The sequence below is a fragment of the Pyrus communis genome, chromosome 5, assembly GCF_963583255.1.
Source record: "Pyrus communis chromosome 5, drPyrComm1.1, whole genome shotgun sequence".
In the NCBI taxonomy this organism is placed as follows: Eukaryota; Viridiplantae; Streptophyta; class Magnoliopsida; order Rosales; family Rosaceae; genus Pyrus; species Pyrus communis.
In genome coordinates, this window is record NC_084807.1 from 22,813,450 (window position 1) to 22,825,797 (window position 12,348).

The 12,348-nt window shown below is 41.8% G+C and overlaps 1 protein-coding gene across 1 annotated transcript; it reads left to right on the plus strand.

Moving 5' to 3' along the window:
- The first annotated feature begins 256 nt into the window (after window positions 1-256).
- LOC137735350 (WAT1-related protein At2g39510-like) lies at window positions 257-2,518 on the plus strand. Its single transcript, XM_068474772.1, has 7 exons — window positions 257-504; window positions 629-691; window positions 841-957; window positions 1,055-1,292; window positions 1,526-1,687; window positions 1,796-1,947; window positions 2,280-2,518. The coding sequence occupies exons 1-7, from the start codon at window positions 305-307 to the stop codon at window positions 2,398-2,400; spliced, it is 1,053 nt and encodes a 350-aa protein (XP_068330873.1). The 5' UTR covers window positions 257-304; the 3' UTR covers window positions 2,401-2,518.
- Window positions 2,519-12,348: the final 9,830 nt, after the last annotated feature.

Genomic DNA, 12,348 nt, shown 5'->3' on the forward strand with positions numbered 1-12,348 from the left:
AACACTGATTTATTTACTGCTTACTTAGTCAGATATGAATCATATGATAATCCAGGATAATATTCGACGTGTGGAAAAGAGGTACTACTGGTTTTGATGCTTAATTTGGTGGAAAGGGTTCTCTTCACAGAATGTTATTTCAGCTCACCTTAGTGGAGTCCCTAGAATATTCAAGATTGAGACGCACATAATTTACATGCCTATAAGTAACTGCAGCTTCTTCTCTATGTTTTCTCATCACTGATCATCAGTCACTAGCTAACTTTTCACATCAGACGCTTATTAGTTTTAGAACAAGCTCAACATGTCTAAGGGGTCCATGGCTGAGATGCTCAATTGGGCGATGCCGTTCATGGCTGTCACCTTCATGCAATTTGGGTTCGCAGGGATGTCCATAATTTCAAAGTTTGCTCTAAACCATGGGATGAGCCCGCATGTCTTGGTAGTCTATCGACATGCTGTGGCCAGTGTTTTTATAGCTCCTTTTGCCATTGTCTTCGATAGGTGCATCTCTCTGTCACCCTCCTGTATGTCGTAATCTGTTTTTTTTTTTTTTTTTTTTTTTTTTTTTCATTTGGCATGTTGAGAGATGAAGAAAACTAATCCAATGAACTTGATTCTACTGCAGGAAAGTAAGGCCAAAGATGACCTTATCAATTTTCACCAAGATTGTGTTGCTTGGCCTATTAGAGTTAAGCACCGTGACCACTATGTCACACATTTTTCAGCTTACTAAGTTTGAATTTTTTCCTTTTTTAAATTAAAATAGTGCTTTTTTTCTGTTTAAACATATTGGAAAATTGAACTAAGCGAGTGATCTCTACTCTTAATTATTATTAGGCCTGTACTTGACCAGAACTTGTTCTATACCGGGATGAAGCTTACAACTGCAACTTTTACATCTGCCATGTGCAATGTTCTTCCTGCTTTTGTATTCATAATGGCTTGGATTTTCAGGTATATATATGTATGTATGTATGTATGAATTCATGAAAATGTGTTAATTTTTGCATGGTTCATGAAAATGTGAATTTAAATTATTTACTTTGACTAGGATTGAGAAGATTAACTTGAGAAGCCTGCATAGCCTTGCAAAGATATTGGGGACCATAGTGACTGTGGGAGGAGCCATGCTTATGACTCTAATCAATGGACCCATGTTGAATTTTCCGTGGACAAGAAGAAATATCCATCAAGAATCTACAGTTTCCACAGTTCATCAAGATCCCATAAAGGGAGCTATCATGATTGCAGCTGGATGTTTCTGCTGGGCTGGTTTCATGATTCTCCAAGTAAATCCCTAATGTTTCATGCAACTTTTTATTTTTTTTAAATCAACGGAGAGAGGATATTCGAACTCAAAACATCTTCCGACATTAGAAAAAAGTATTAGTAGACCGAGAGTTAGTTGGTATATTTACTTGGGATAACATGCAAGTAACAACCCTGACTACGTACCCAAGCAGCTAGCTATATTAATACATAATTATCACCCTCATTGTCGTACTAATTACCGCTTTTCTAGGCGATTACTCTAAATTCATACCCTGCTGAGCTATCCCTAGCAACCTGGATATGCTTGGCGGGCACGGTTCAAGGAACTGCGGTGGCCCTAGCTTTCGAATGGAATAACCCCATAGCTTGGTCCATACACTTTGATTTTAAGCTTTTAGCTGCTGTTTACAGTGTAAGAACTTCTTAACCCCAAATTTTCTGGTTAAAAATCTTCTTGTATGTATACATACATATACTTTACTAGTGTATATATTTACAGCCTGACGATGTTTTGATGCAGGGAATAATATGTTCAGGGATCGCTTATTACGTTCAGGGAGTGGTAATGAAGGAAAGAGGACCTGTTTTTGTGACTGCTTTTAGTCCTCTAAGTATGATTATTGTAGCCGTTATGAGCTCCTTCATATTAGCTGAGATCATGTACTTGGGAAGGTAAATTTGCATCAACCTCTCTTATCTACTAAATGCAGGAACATGCACCTTGGATTTATTTAGCTTCTAAAAAAAATACCGAAAATGGAAATGGAGATACTACAAATGGAACTGCGTTAGACTTCCTGAAAAAAGAGTATCAAGGGACGTTAAAGATACAATAATTAAGCAGTATATAAATCACAGCTTAGTGCTCATTGTCCGGTTCTTGGCCCATCCAATTCTATATTTTGATTAAAAGTTTGTAATTCTATTTATGCGCATATGTTTCAAGAAAAAAAAAATGCAAGGGCTAACAAGGGATTTTTTTTTTTTTTTTTTTTTTTTTGTAGAGTAATTGGAGCAATGGTCATTGTGATTGGCCTCTATATGGTTCTATGGGGAAAAAGCAAGGATCAACTTCCATCTGAATCAGAAAAAGATGATAACATGGAATTGGCTACAAATGTTTAACAAAAGCTATATTCATGAAGAGGACACTGACTTCAGATATTTGTGGTCATTGATGTCACTAATATGAAGCTGATATATTTATCTAAAGTAGGAAGAGCAAAATATATAATAACTACTTGCAATTTAAATTTTCAATCTGCAACAAATTCCATGCAAAGCCAAAAAGTATATGAGTAAATTACAATTTGCCTTCTCAAGTTTGGATGCATTGCAACCTCATTCATCATCTTCAACATTACAATATTATACATAAACTTATGATTTTCATGCAATTTTATACATCCATTAAAAATTCGGTTAAGTTAACCATTAAGTGATGATATGTCAAATATAAAATCCACATTTTTTATGACGTTGATGAAACTTTCTTATTTGTAAACAAATATATATATATATATATATATATATATATATAATTAATAATAAATCATTTTAAATATAAAACTAATTTAAAATATAAAAAAAAAATTGCAAGGGCCCACATCTTTCTCCCATCTTTTCTTCACCAACCTTCTTCTAATCCATCTTCTTCTCCAGCCGATTCATTTTCCCGGGTTTATATCTGGATTTACATCCTACCGCTCAACCCAGTCAATCTCCCACCCTGACCTGACGTTACTCAGCTTAGACTCCATTACAAAAATCGCAGGTCTGCTCCCACGCTCTCTCTCTCTCATCACTAATGTGGATGCAAATTTCTTTCTTTTTGATCTTGGACAAAATTGCACCTACAAAACAAATAACACCTTAGGTCAAGGCCAAGAGCCTCACGCGCCCACGATGAATGGGGGGCTTTGGCAGAAGAACCTCTGATGCCTATTTATAGGGATAGGCCGGTCCTCTTTGGAGAAAGAGTGGCCGGCCATTAGGTGGCTTTTTGGGTTTAATTTTGGTTTAATTAGCCAATTTTAATAGGTATTAATTGGCTAATTAAGCATAAGGGGAATGTTTTGGTGGTTATAGAATATTTAGAATAAATAGATAATTAGGTTATTTAATAATTAGCTAGTTGATTTAGCTAAAAAAGGGAAATTAGGTAAAAGAAATATGGGGTGAAATAAATTTTAGGGATTACCTTGCAGAAGGATTTGATGAGATGAATTTTTGAATTGTTACCTTTTTTGGGCATTTCTGACTTGGTTGAGGATGATTTTCCGCTACTCGCATGTAGGAATCCTAATATGCCTCAAGAGTATTTTCGTCTTCTTCATCCAAAAATCCACGTGTCGCCTTGTGAATATTTTTGGCTCCACAAATGCCCCCACACCTGTTGGGTTGCTCGTAGGAAAGGGCAACAGGTGTAGACATCTTCTTGCTTTAGGAAACGTAGGATTGTTTCCTATTTTGATATTGATTCTCTCTTTAATAGGAAATTAGATCATTCTAGGAAAGGGAAACAAATTTCTCTCAAAGCCTATTTAAGTCCACCTTAAGTGGGTTATTAAATCAACTTTGGAGAGCGATTTATTCTACCCTACAAGAGAGAGAGAGCTTGGAGGATATTTGTTCCCCCTCCTCTAGCAATCTTCTACATCTTACCCGTGCAAAGGATTGTCTTTCGTTGCTTTCTTTGTTTTCTCCACGCCGCACCGAGGCCAGGAGTCGACTTGGCATAGGCTGAGAAGGTGTTCTGGTAGGGACCACTGCTTGGGCTGCTCGGCTTGGCTAGAGCCAAGGACGGCTTGCGCGGCTGGGGCCGCAGATTGAGGCGCTAGGGCGCAATGCTAGACAAGTCGCAAAGCTCATGTCATCTGGCTTCTTCAACCTGACGGGGGCCAGGCCTAAGATTGAGAGAGTTGAGGAGGTCGAGGGCCTCATGGGCTGCTATAATACTAGGCATGTAGGCCTCCTGCTTACTGGTTTGAGAGAAAAAATGATACTTAGTTCTCTTCGCCGGGAGAAATGTAGGTTGCTCTCGAGAGAGAAGGTAAAGAATATCAAGGTGGAAGAGATCTTACTTGTCTGCTCAAGAGATGCTGGTTAAGAAAAAACTAAAGACTTCATCCGCTGCTCGTGAGGGTCTACCTGCTGCCGAGAGGCCTGTGATTGACATGATTTCTTCCAATAGGAAGAAAAATGAGGCTGCTAGATCTGAGCCTGTGGCGCCTGCTATGTCGAGAAAGGCTAATTCGATTGTTGATAGTATTACTCAGTGTGAAGGTCTTGTCATGCTCCCAGTGCCGAAGTCTGTGCCAAGATGTCCGTTGGAAGCTAAGTCCGGTTCTCATTCGGAAAGGTTTGCTATTATGAAGAGCGATAATGTGGACTTTGCTGCTAAAGTGGCGCTAAAGCTCACTCCCTCTGCTGCTAAGTCTGATTCGCCTGCTGGGAAGGAGGAGACTGCTCGTGTGGGCAGCTGTGAGAAATCTACTAAGCCTGCTTCTAGGGAGGCTGTTGAGATCTGTGTGCTCTTGAAACCAAATCTACTTGAAGACATGGACGTTTGTGCCAAGTTTGTTGATGGTGTTAGAAAGGTTTGTTTGCCCAAGTTCCTTTGTGAAGCATATGACCCAATATAGAATGACTGCTCTGCTTGATATGATGGATATATAGCAAAGCTGCCAAGGAGATGGTGAAGACTATGGCAGCTAAAGCTTATTCCTCATTCGAGGAAATCAAGAGGTTAGACTCTGAGCTCGTTGCTTTGAAAGGGTCTAATATTTCTGCCCTCACTTCTTTGCAGCTTGAGACCGCTCGCCGAGTGATTGTTGTCTTGAAGACTAGTCTTGACGCAATCCAAGTTAAGTTTGTACGAATGAGGAATGGAAGATAAGAGGGCCTAAACGTTCATACAATTCAAGTTTGAGTTGTTGGAATGTTTAGGTGTTTCTTTGATTCACACACACAATTCCGCATCACCCATCCACCACAACCCAATTTCAACCCCAACCACACTTGTGCCGCAGCTTTGCAAGGAATGAGAGGATAGCTTGGAGTCGTACCTGTCATTGCAGGAAAGGAGATTGGATGTTACATACCTCAAATTCAAGATCTTGAATTTGTAGTTTCTGAGCTTCATTTCGCTGCTTATGCAAAGGATGAAGAGCTAATTGTTGCTTATAATCAAGTGATCCACTTTAAGAGAATCGTCGATAGGCTTGAACCCCAAGTGTTGGAACTTCGAGGTGTACTGAGGATCAACGAAAGTTTGAAGAAGGAAGTGGATGAGCTGCAGCGCGTCCGTGTTGGTCTGCTCGAGGAGAATGAGCAGCTGAAAGGTGAGAATGGTGGGTTCGAGGTTTCGAGACCTTCTTTATTTCTCCAGAAAACTTGCTTGTTTTTACTTTTAAGGCTTCCATTGGTGAAGTAGTTGAAGAAGTTGGTGCTCAGGCTAGGGCAGCCGGGGGTAAAGCGCTGGATGATGTCGCTGCTAAGAGCGTCACGCCTGCTGAAGATGTGGTGACCGAGTAGTCGTGTAATGTCCAAGCTGCTGGAATGTAGTCTTCTAGGTAGCCTTTAGGATTTTCTTTGTTTTTCCTTGTAGTTCTTGTTTTTCTTGAACTCATTTGGCCGTTTCAAGTTGTTTATAAACATCATTCCTTCGCTTTCTTCATCTTCGCTTCTTTTGTTCATGCCATAACCTTTAGACTTTATAGACCAATGGCAGGCGTGCTACTTTTCTATAAGCAGACAGGTCCGCTAGTCTATCCATCCGTAGGTGTTGGTATAGAACTTTGCAAAGTTGTTAGCCATAGGGTTGGCAGCCGAATGCCTTACTTACAGAAGCAGACAAATCCGCGTAACCATTAGGCTGTTAACCTTGGCTTTATCTAATTTCGTAGGTTGCGTAACAAGTATCACAACACTTTAAGACTTAGTATAAATTGTTCTGCACTTGGCAGAGGTGAAGCTTATCAACTACGTAGCATGTCAGCAGTGGATAAGGCTTCGTATATGCATGCTAGCTTGTTTAACCTTTCACAAGAATGTGCGGTTGTATAAGTCTAGCATAGCTTTACTACTCGAAAGGCAAGCTATAGGTAGTCTTCTGGAAACCGTAGGCTACCTTAGTACACTCGATAGCAGCTTTAGGGTTCCAGGGCAGTCGTCCATCGAATGTACTGCGTAATATGCCCTATCCGTCTCTAGGGCCCGATTCCCCACGGATTAGGCCAAGAGACCCAAAATCCTTCAGTTAGCTAAGCCTTGAAAAAAATCATTGTGGCTACTTCTAGGAATCCCAGCTCAAGCCATTGTGCATTTAGTTATACTAGGACAGTCAGGCTTATCCACGTCTGGATATTCGGAGTGTAGAGTTTATCTTCCCGTCTTGGAGAGTTGACCAATGTGGGTGTCAGGGAATTGGTTTACCCTCTCACACTGGAGAGCATGGTTGGTCCCTCGGAGGGCGCAATTCCTGCGATGAGTCCTTAAGAAGGGCGCGGTCTTCTTTTGAAGTGCAGGAGTGATTAATTGTTGTAAGCATGCAGCTGAGCCAAGTTGTGATTGCTTCTGAATTCCTCATTGAAAAATAAGCGAAAAGAACGAGAACTTAGCTGTAAGGTAGGAACAACATAACAACTGGATAGTCCTCGGCTTGTGAGGTGGTCCCCGTCGAGCTACTTGAGTCTTTGGGCTTTGATGTAGTGGGAGGTCACACATGGTACTTCCTCACATTGTAGGCGCCCCACTGCTTTTCGATCTTTTTGTCGTTTCATGGTGGCGAGACTGTAATTACTCTTGCTGCCTACACAGCTAATCTTGTACAGACCTTCCCAGATGGAATCCATCTTTTTGAAGCCTTCTTTGTGGGCAATGATGAAGGCTTTTCTTAGGACTAAATCTTCGCGCTAGAACTACCATATTTTGGCCCTTTTGTTGTAGCTGGAGAGGAGCTGCTGCTAGTAGGCTATGATGCGGGTGATAATCTGCTCACGCTTTTCCTCTGCCAGATTTAAGCTTGTGGCCATCTCTTTATTGTTCTACTCAATGCTTGGTAGTAAAGCGGTGATACTTGACTTGATGACATTGGGATGAATGATTGCTTCTGAGCCAAATGCCAAAGAGAGGAGTCTCACTGGTTGCTCGTCTTTTGGTGGTGCATTATGTCTGTAGACATCCAGGGAATTAGTCTGGCCCTTTTCCCTTCTTGTTGGTGAGGGATTTCTTGAGGCAGTGAGGATCATCTTGTTGGATGCTTCGGCCTACCTATTGCCTTGAGGATATCTCAGCGTGGACATGTGCTACTTAATGTCATACTTTTGGAAGAACTTCGCCATACCTTTGCCCACGAATTGCGGGCCATGGTCAGTGACGATAGACTATGAGATGCCAAATCGGCAAATGATGTTCCTCCATATGAAGTGCTCTATGTCCGTTTGAGTCGTGGTCGTCTTGGGCTCTGCTTCTACCCATTTGGTGAAGTAGTCGGTTGCCATGATCATCATGCATCTGCCCCCAATAGCAGGTGGCATAAGTCCTACCAAGTCGATTGCCCACTATATGAATGGCCAAGGACTCGAATGTGAGTATAGCTCGCTGGCAGGCAATGCTGGTATCGGCTTGTAGCGCTGGCAGCGGTCGCACTTTTATATTAACTTCTTACCATCTTGGTGCATGCTAAGGAGTCGTGGAGCTGGGGCCACGTTACATGTAGTAGAAGATGCTCAACTGCCGGTATTTGACCATTCTAGAGCTAAATTATGGAGTAAGGGTCGGTTAGGGCCGTGTGACGTGCAGCAGGAGGTAATGCTCAATTGCCGGTACATGTTACTCCTATGTAGAATCTTTTGGGGCAACGAGGACAAAACTTACTTCCGAGTGTGTCCTTCCAGTGTTCTTCTACCCTTGGCGTGTCTTTTGGGCCGAGTTGTTACTTTTGTCGGAAAACTTTGCATCCACCAGGGTCTACGCTTTTATCGTCGCACGTTTGGATTGGGCGGAATAATGCATCATGAGGATGACTTCGTGTGTTTGAAGGTAAAACTTAAGCTTTCGGGTTGCAACAATTATCGCCAAAGTTAGCTTTTCAATTTCTGATAGCATCGATGAAAGCTTTTGAACTACGGAATACAGGTAGTCGGGCCCCCAACTCTTCTCGTATGATGGTAGAGTTTATTGCTGCTTCAGATACCATCAAACACGTGAATCAGTCCTCCTCTGCTTCCTGTTTGGATAGTAGGGAGGTAATGTCGAGTACTTCTTCAAGTTCTTGAATGTACATTGGCGAGCCTCGTCCCAAAATGCATGCTTCTCGGCTAGAGCGAAAGAGTCTGCTAGAGTTAGATGAATATTCTTTAGTGAAAACCAAAGAAAGTTCGTAGAAACTCCGGATGGATTGTGGCGGCAGGGTGTAGAACCAATCTTGCGCCTCGCCTTGTAGAGTGGTGGCGAATATCTTGCACATGAGATCATCGTTGTTTCGATAGAGGATCATTGCGCTTCGGTAGTTCTTTAAATGTCTCTCTAGGTCTTCATCCCCTTTGAAAGATGTGAAATATGGCATGCTGAACTCACGTGGAGGCTCTGCCTGCTCAATCTCATCCGTGAAGGGTGACCTGCTTATGTTGGTCATGTTCCATCATAATGCCTCTTCAGTGACCTCTTTGCGTTGGAAATCACACAATCACTTAGTCAATAGTCTCTCTACTTCTTCCTAGATTTATCTTTGTTGGGTTAATGGAGCTCTCGACTGCCCCCAGCCATGACTTGCTAGTTTAGGTTGTTCTCTCATCTGTTTGGCTTGTTTATGCCACGGATGCGGTAAGTGTGGTACGTTCCCAGCAGGTGAGCGAGTTCTTCGCAGGCTGTCGGTTGAACTTGAGCCGGATTGAGTGACTGCTTCTCTCCGTCCTTCGTTCTGCTTACTCCGATGTGAGGTGGAGGATGCTCCTTGCGGGTTTAGTCGCGAATGAACACTTCGCCTGGAAGGCTACTCATGTTGACTATCGAAGTATGACCCTAACCTTGAATGTATACTCGTCTGTGGGCCTAGTCGAGAGTGCACTCTCCTTTGCGCACTAAGACGAGAGTATACTCTATCTCGGGTGCCCAATCGGGAGTATACATTGCCCGAACGCTCGGTTCGTAGCTAGTCGAGTGGCTACTTGTCGGGACGCTGCTGGAGAGGTTCTTCATCTGCCCTTGTCCTACTTTGGGACACCTCGTTTGGGGCACGTTGTATCTCGGTGCGCTGCAAGAACTGGTTTACCAAGGTCGTCTGCTGTGCAAGGACGTTCGTCAACTCTATGACTTGTCGAGACAAGTGTTGCTTTCCATTTGGGTTGGAAGAGTTTGGAAGGAATGTATCTCCTTGAGCAGTGGAAGTGTGGTAGGGACGAGATTTGAGTTGGGAAATGTCAAATCCGTAGAAAAATGTGGTGAAAATGCTCCCAGTTCGATCATCGGTTCGGAAATTTGAAGCATGGACGGTTAAACTAATCTTGGACCAATTTAGGCTGCTAGGAATGCCATAGAAGCAAGCTGGGCCACGGGAGTAGGCTGCTCGGCGGGAGCAAGCTGTGCCACTGTATCACGAGAGTGGGCTACTCGGTGGAAACAAGCTGGGCCGCGAGAGTGGGCTACTCGGCAAGAGCAGGCTGGGCCACGGGAATGGGCTGCTCAACGTGTGGCCCATGTGAGTGCGAGGCTTGGGCTTGGGCCCATGCAAGCTTGGATGGCACAGCTTGGGCCATGGTGGAACCTAGTAGTGGTGGTGCCACTCCACCTATGACCACATTTAGCCTTATGGATCGCCGCGGTCCCATTTCCTGAGTATTGGAATTTTCACTTATGGAATTTTCTAAATTTCTAGCCATTATATTCCTCTTTTACGTTTTATCAAAGAATCTTTGCAAATAAAAATTTCTAATAATAAGAACATATGAAAAATACAAGGGGACTAGAAAATAGAAAAAATAGAGAAAAAACCTTTTTACGCGAGAGTCTTCTACGTGTATGGATCTCAGCTCTCAATGAAAGCACCAATTTGTGGATGCAAATTTCTTTCTCCTTGATTTTGGACAAAATTGTACCTACAAAACAAATAACACCTTAGATCAAAGCCAAGAGCCTCACGTGCCCACGATGAATTTTAGAGGGGGGCTTTGGCCTAAGAACCTCCGATGCCAAAGTTAGAATTTAGAGAGAAAAGTGTTTGAGAGTTTTGGAGAATTTTAGCAAGAGTGTGGAATGATTTTTTGGTGAAAATGGGAACCTATTAATTTATAGGGATAGGCCGATCCTCTTTGGAGAAAGAGTGGCCGGCCATTAGGTGGCTTTTTGGGTTTAATTTTGGTTTAATTAGCCAATTTTAATAGGTATTAATTGGCTACTTAAGCATGAGGGGAATGTTTTGGTGGTTATAGAATATTTAGAATAAATAGATAATTAGGTTATGTAATAATTAGCTAATTGATTTAGCTAAAAAAGGGAAATTAGGTAAAAGATATATGGGGTGAAATAAATTTTATGGATTACCTTGTAGAAGGATTTGATGAGATGAATTTTTGAATTGTTACCTTTTTTGGGCATTTCTGACTTGGTTGAGGATGATTGCTCGCTACTCGCGCGTAGGAATCTTGATATGCCTCAAGGGTATTTTTGTCTTCTTCATCCAAAAATCCACGTGTCGCCTTGTGAATATTTTTGGCTCCACAACTGAGATGTCCATTTCAGTAAAAATCCAGAACTGGGTTCGTTTTGCGAAGAGAGTGGCAACGGAGTTTTTTGGTATCGGCAATTCCAAGGTTACGGGAAAGTACGAGTTTATATCATTAATAATCAAAATTTGTCTTGAATTCATAACTATTAGTTTTTATAACAATTTCAAATGTAACCAAAATTTCATATAAATGTACTCTATGCCCTCAAAATTACAACCTAATTACAAATGTCGACTGCACTATTGTGAAAATGAAACACATTTTAAGTATAAAAATTGAAGTATAAGTTGGCCTTTTAGAATTAAGAGCAACTCCACCGTTGTTAAGGCCTAGGGCTATTCACTATTTAATCCACCCAGTGAACAGTAATTGCCCTTAATGAATGGTGACTGCCATTTGCATCTCCACTCCTATACTGAATAGCCCTAGCAATTGGCAATAAAATATTAGTATTTTTTTTTATAAAATAATACAAATAATTTTCTGGCCACAATTTTGCCTAAAACTGGTATATTCCTATTCCTTGTTCTGTGATCTTCATTTTGAGATAAAAATTTCATGTGTTTTGGTAGAGATTTGAGGTTGAACGAAACATAAATTTTCCGATCTTCTTCCAGGCAGAATTCGGTGATTGCAGCAGTGCAACTTGCGACCTAGACCAAGTCGACCCAATCACACAAACGGCGTGGCGATAAAGCAACAAACAGACGGTGAGTTGCTGCAGAAATCGCCGACTAGGGGGTGGTCGTTTTCTGGGCTCGGTTTCTCAGTGAACACAGAGAAAAAAAAGATGTGACATCACATAGCCTTCAGGCTCTCAGGCCGGCTACTCGTGTCGAGCCTTTCCCTCGGGCCCACTAGGGCTCAATCGCCAGCACACGCTGGACCTCATTGCTCAGGCTATCTGGCCTTATTTGAGAGCCAGTCCATCGGGCTATTGCCCACGGTGGAACTGCTCTAATAGGGAGCTATGGAAACAACCATTAGACTAAGCCAAAAGTGTGTGCCCCAAATTAAGATTTTAAATATATGTACACATATGTACACAAAATGCCATGAAACCATGTGCTGGAGATTTCCATCCAAACGAAGACCTATTGAATTCATTTTGAAAGTATGCATAAGTTGTATGTTATGAAATTTCTAGAATATTAATTAATTATTATGCAATAATATGCACTTCAGTTGTAGGTGATCATTAATTAATAAATAAATTAGACAATTTCATTGGCTGAATGTCTTTTCGTTCTGTCAACTTATTGGATTGGGCATCATACAATTCTTTATAAGGTGTTTCACAGTGTGTACGTGGGGTTGGTCTCTGCTTACAACAGGACTGACGACG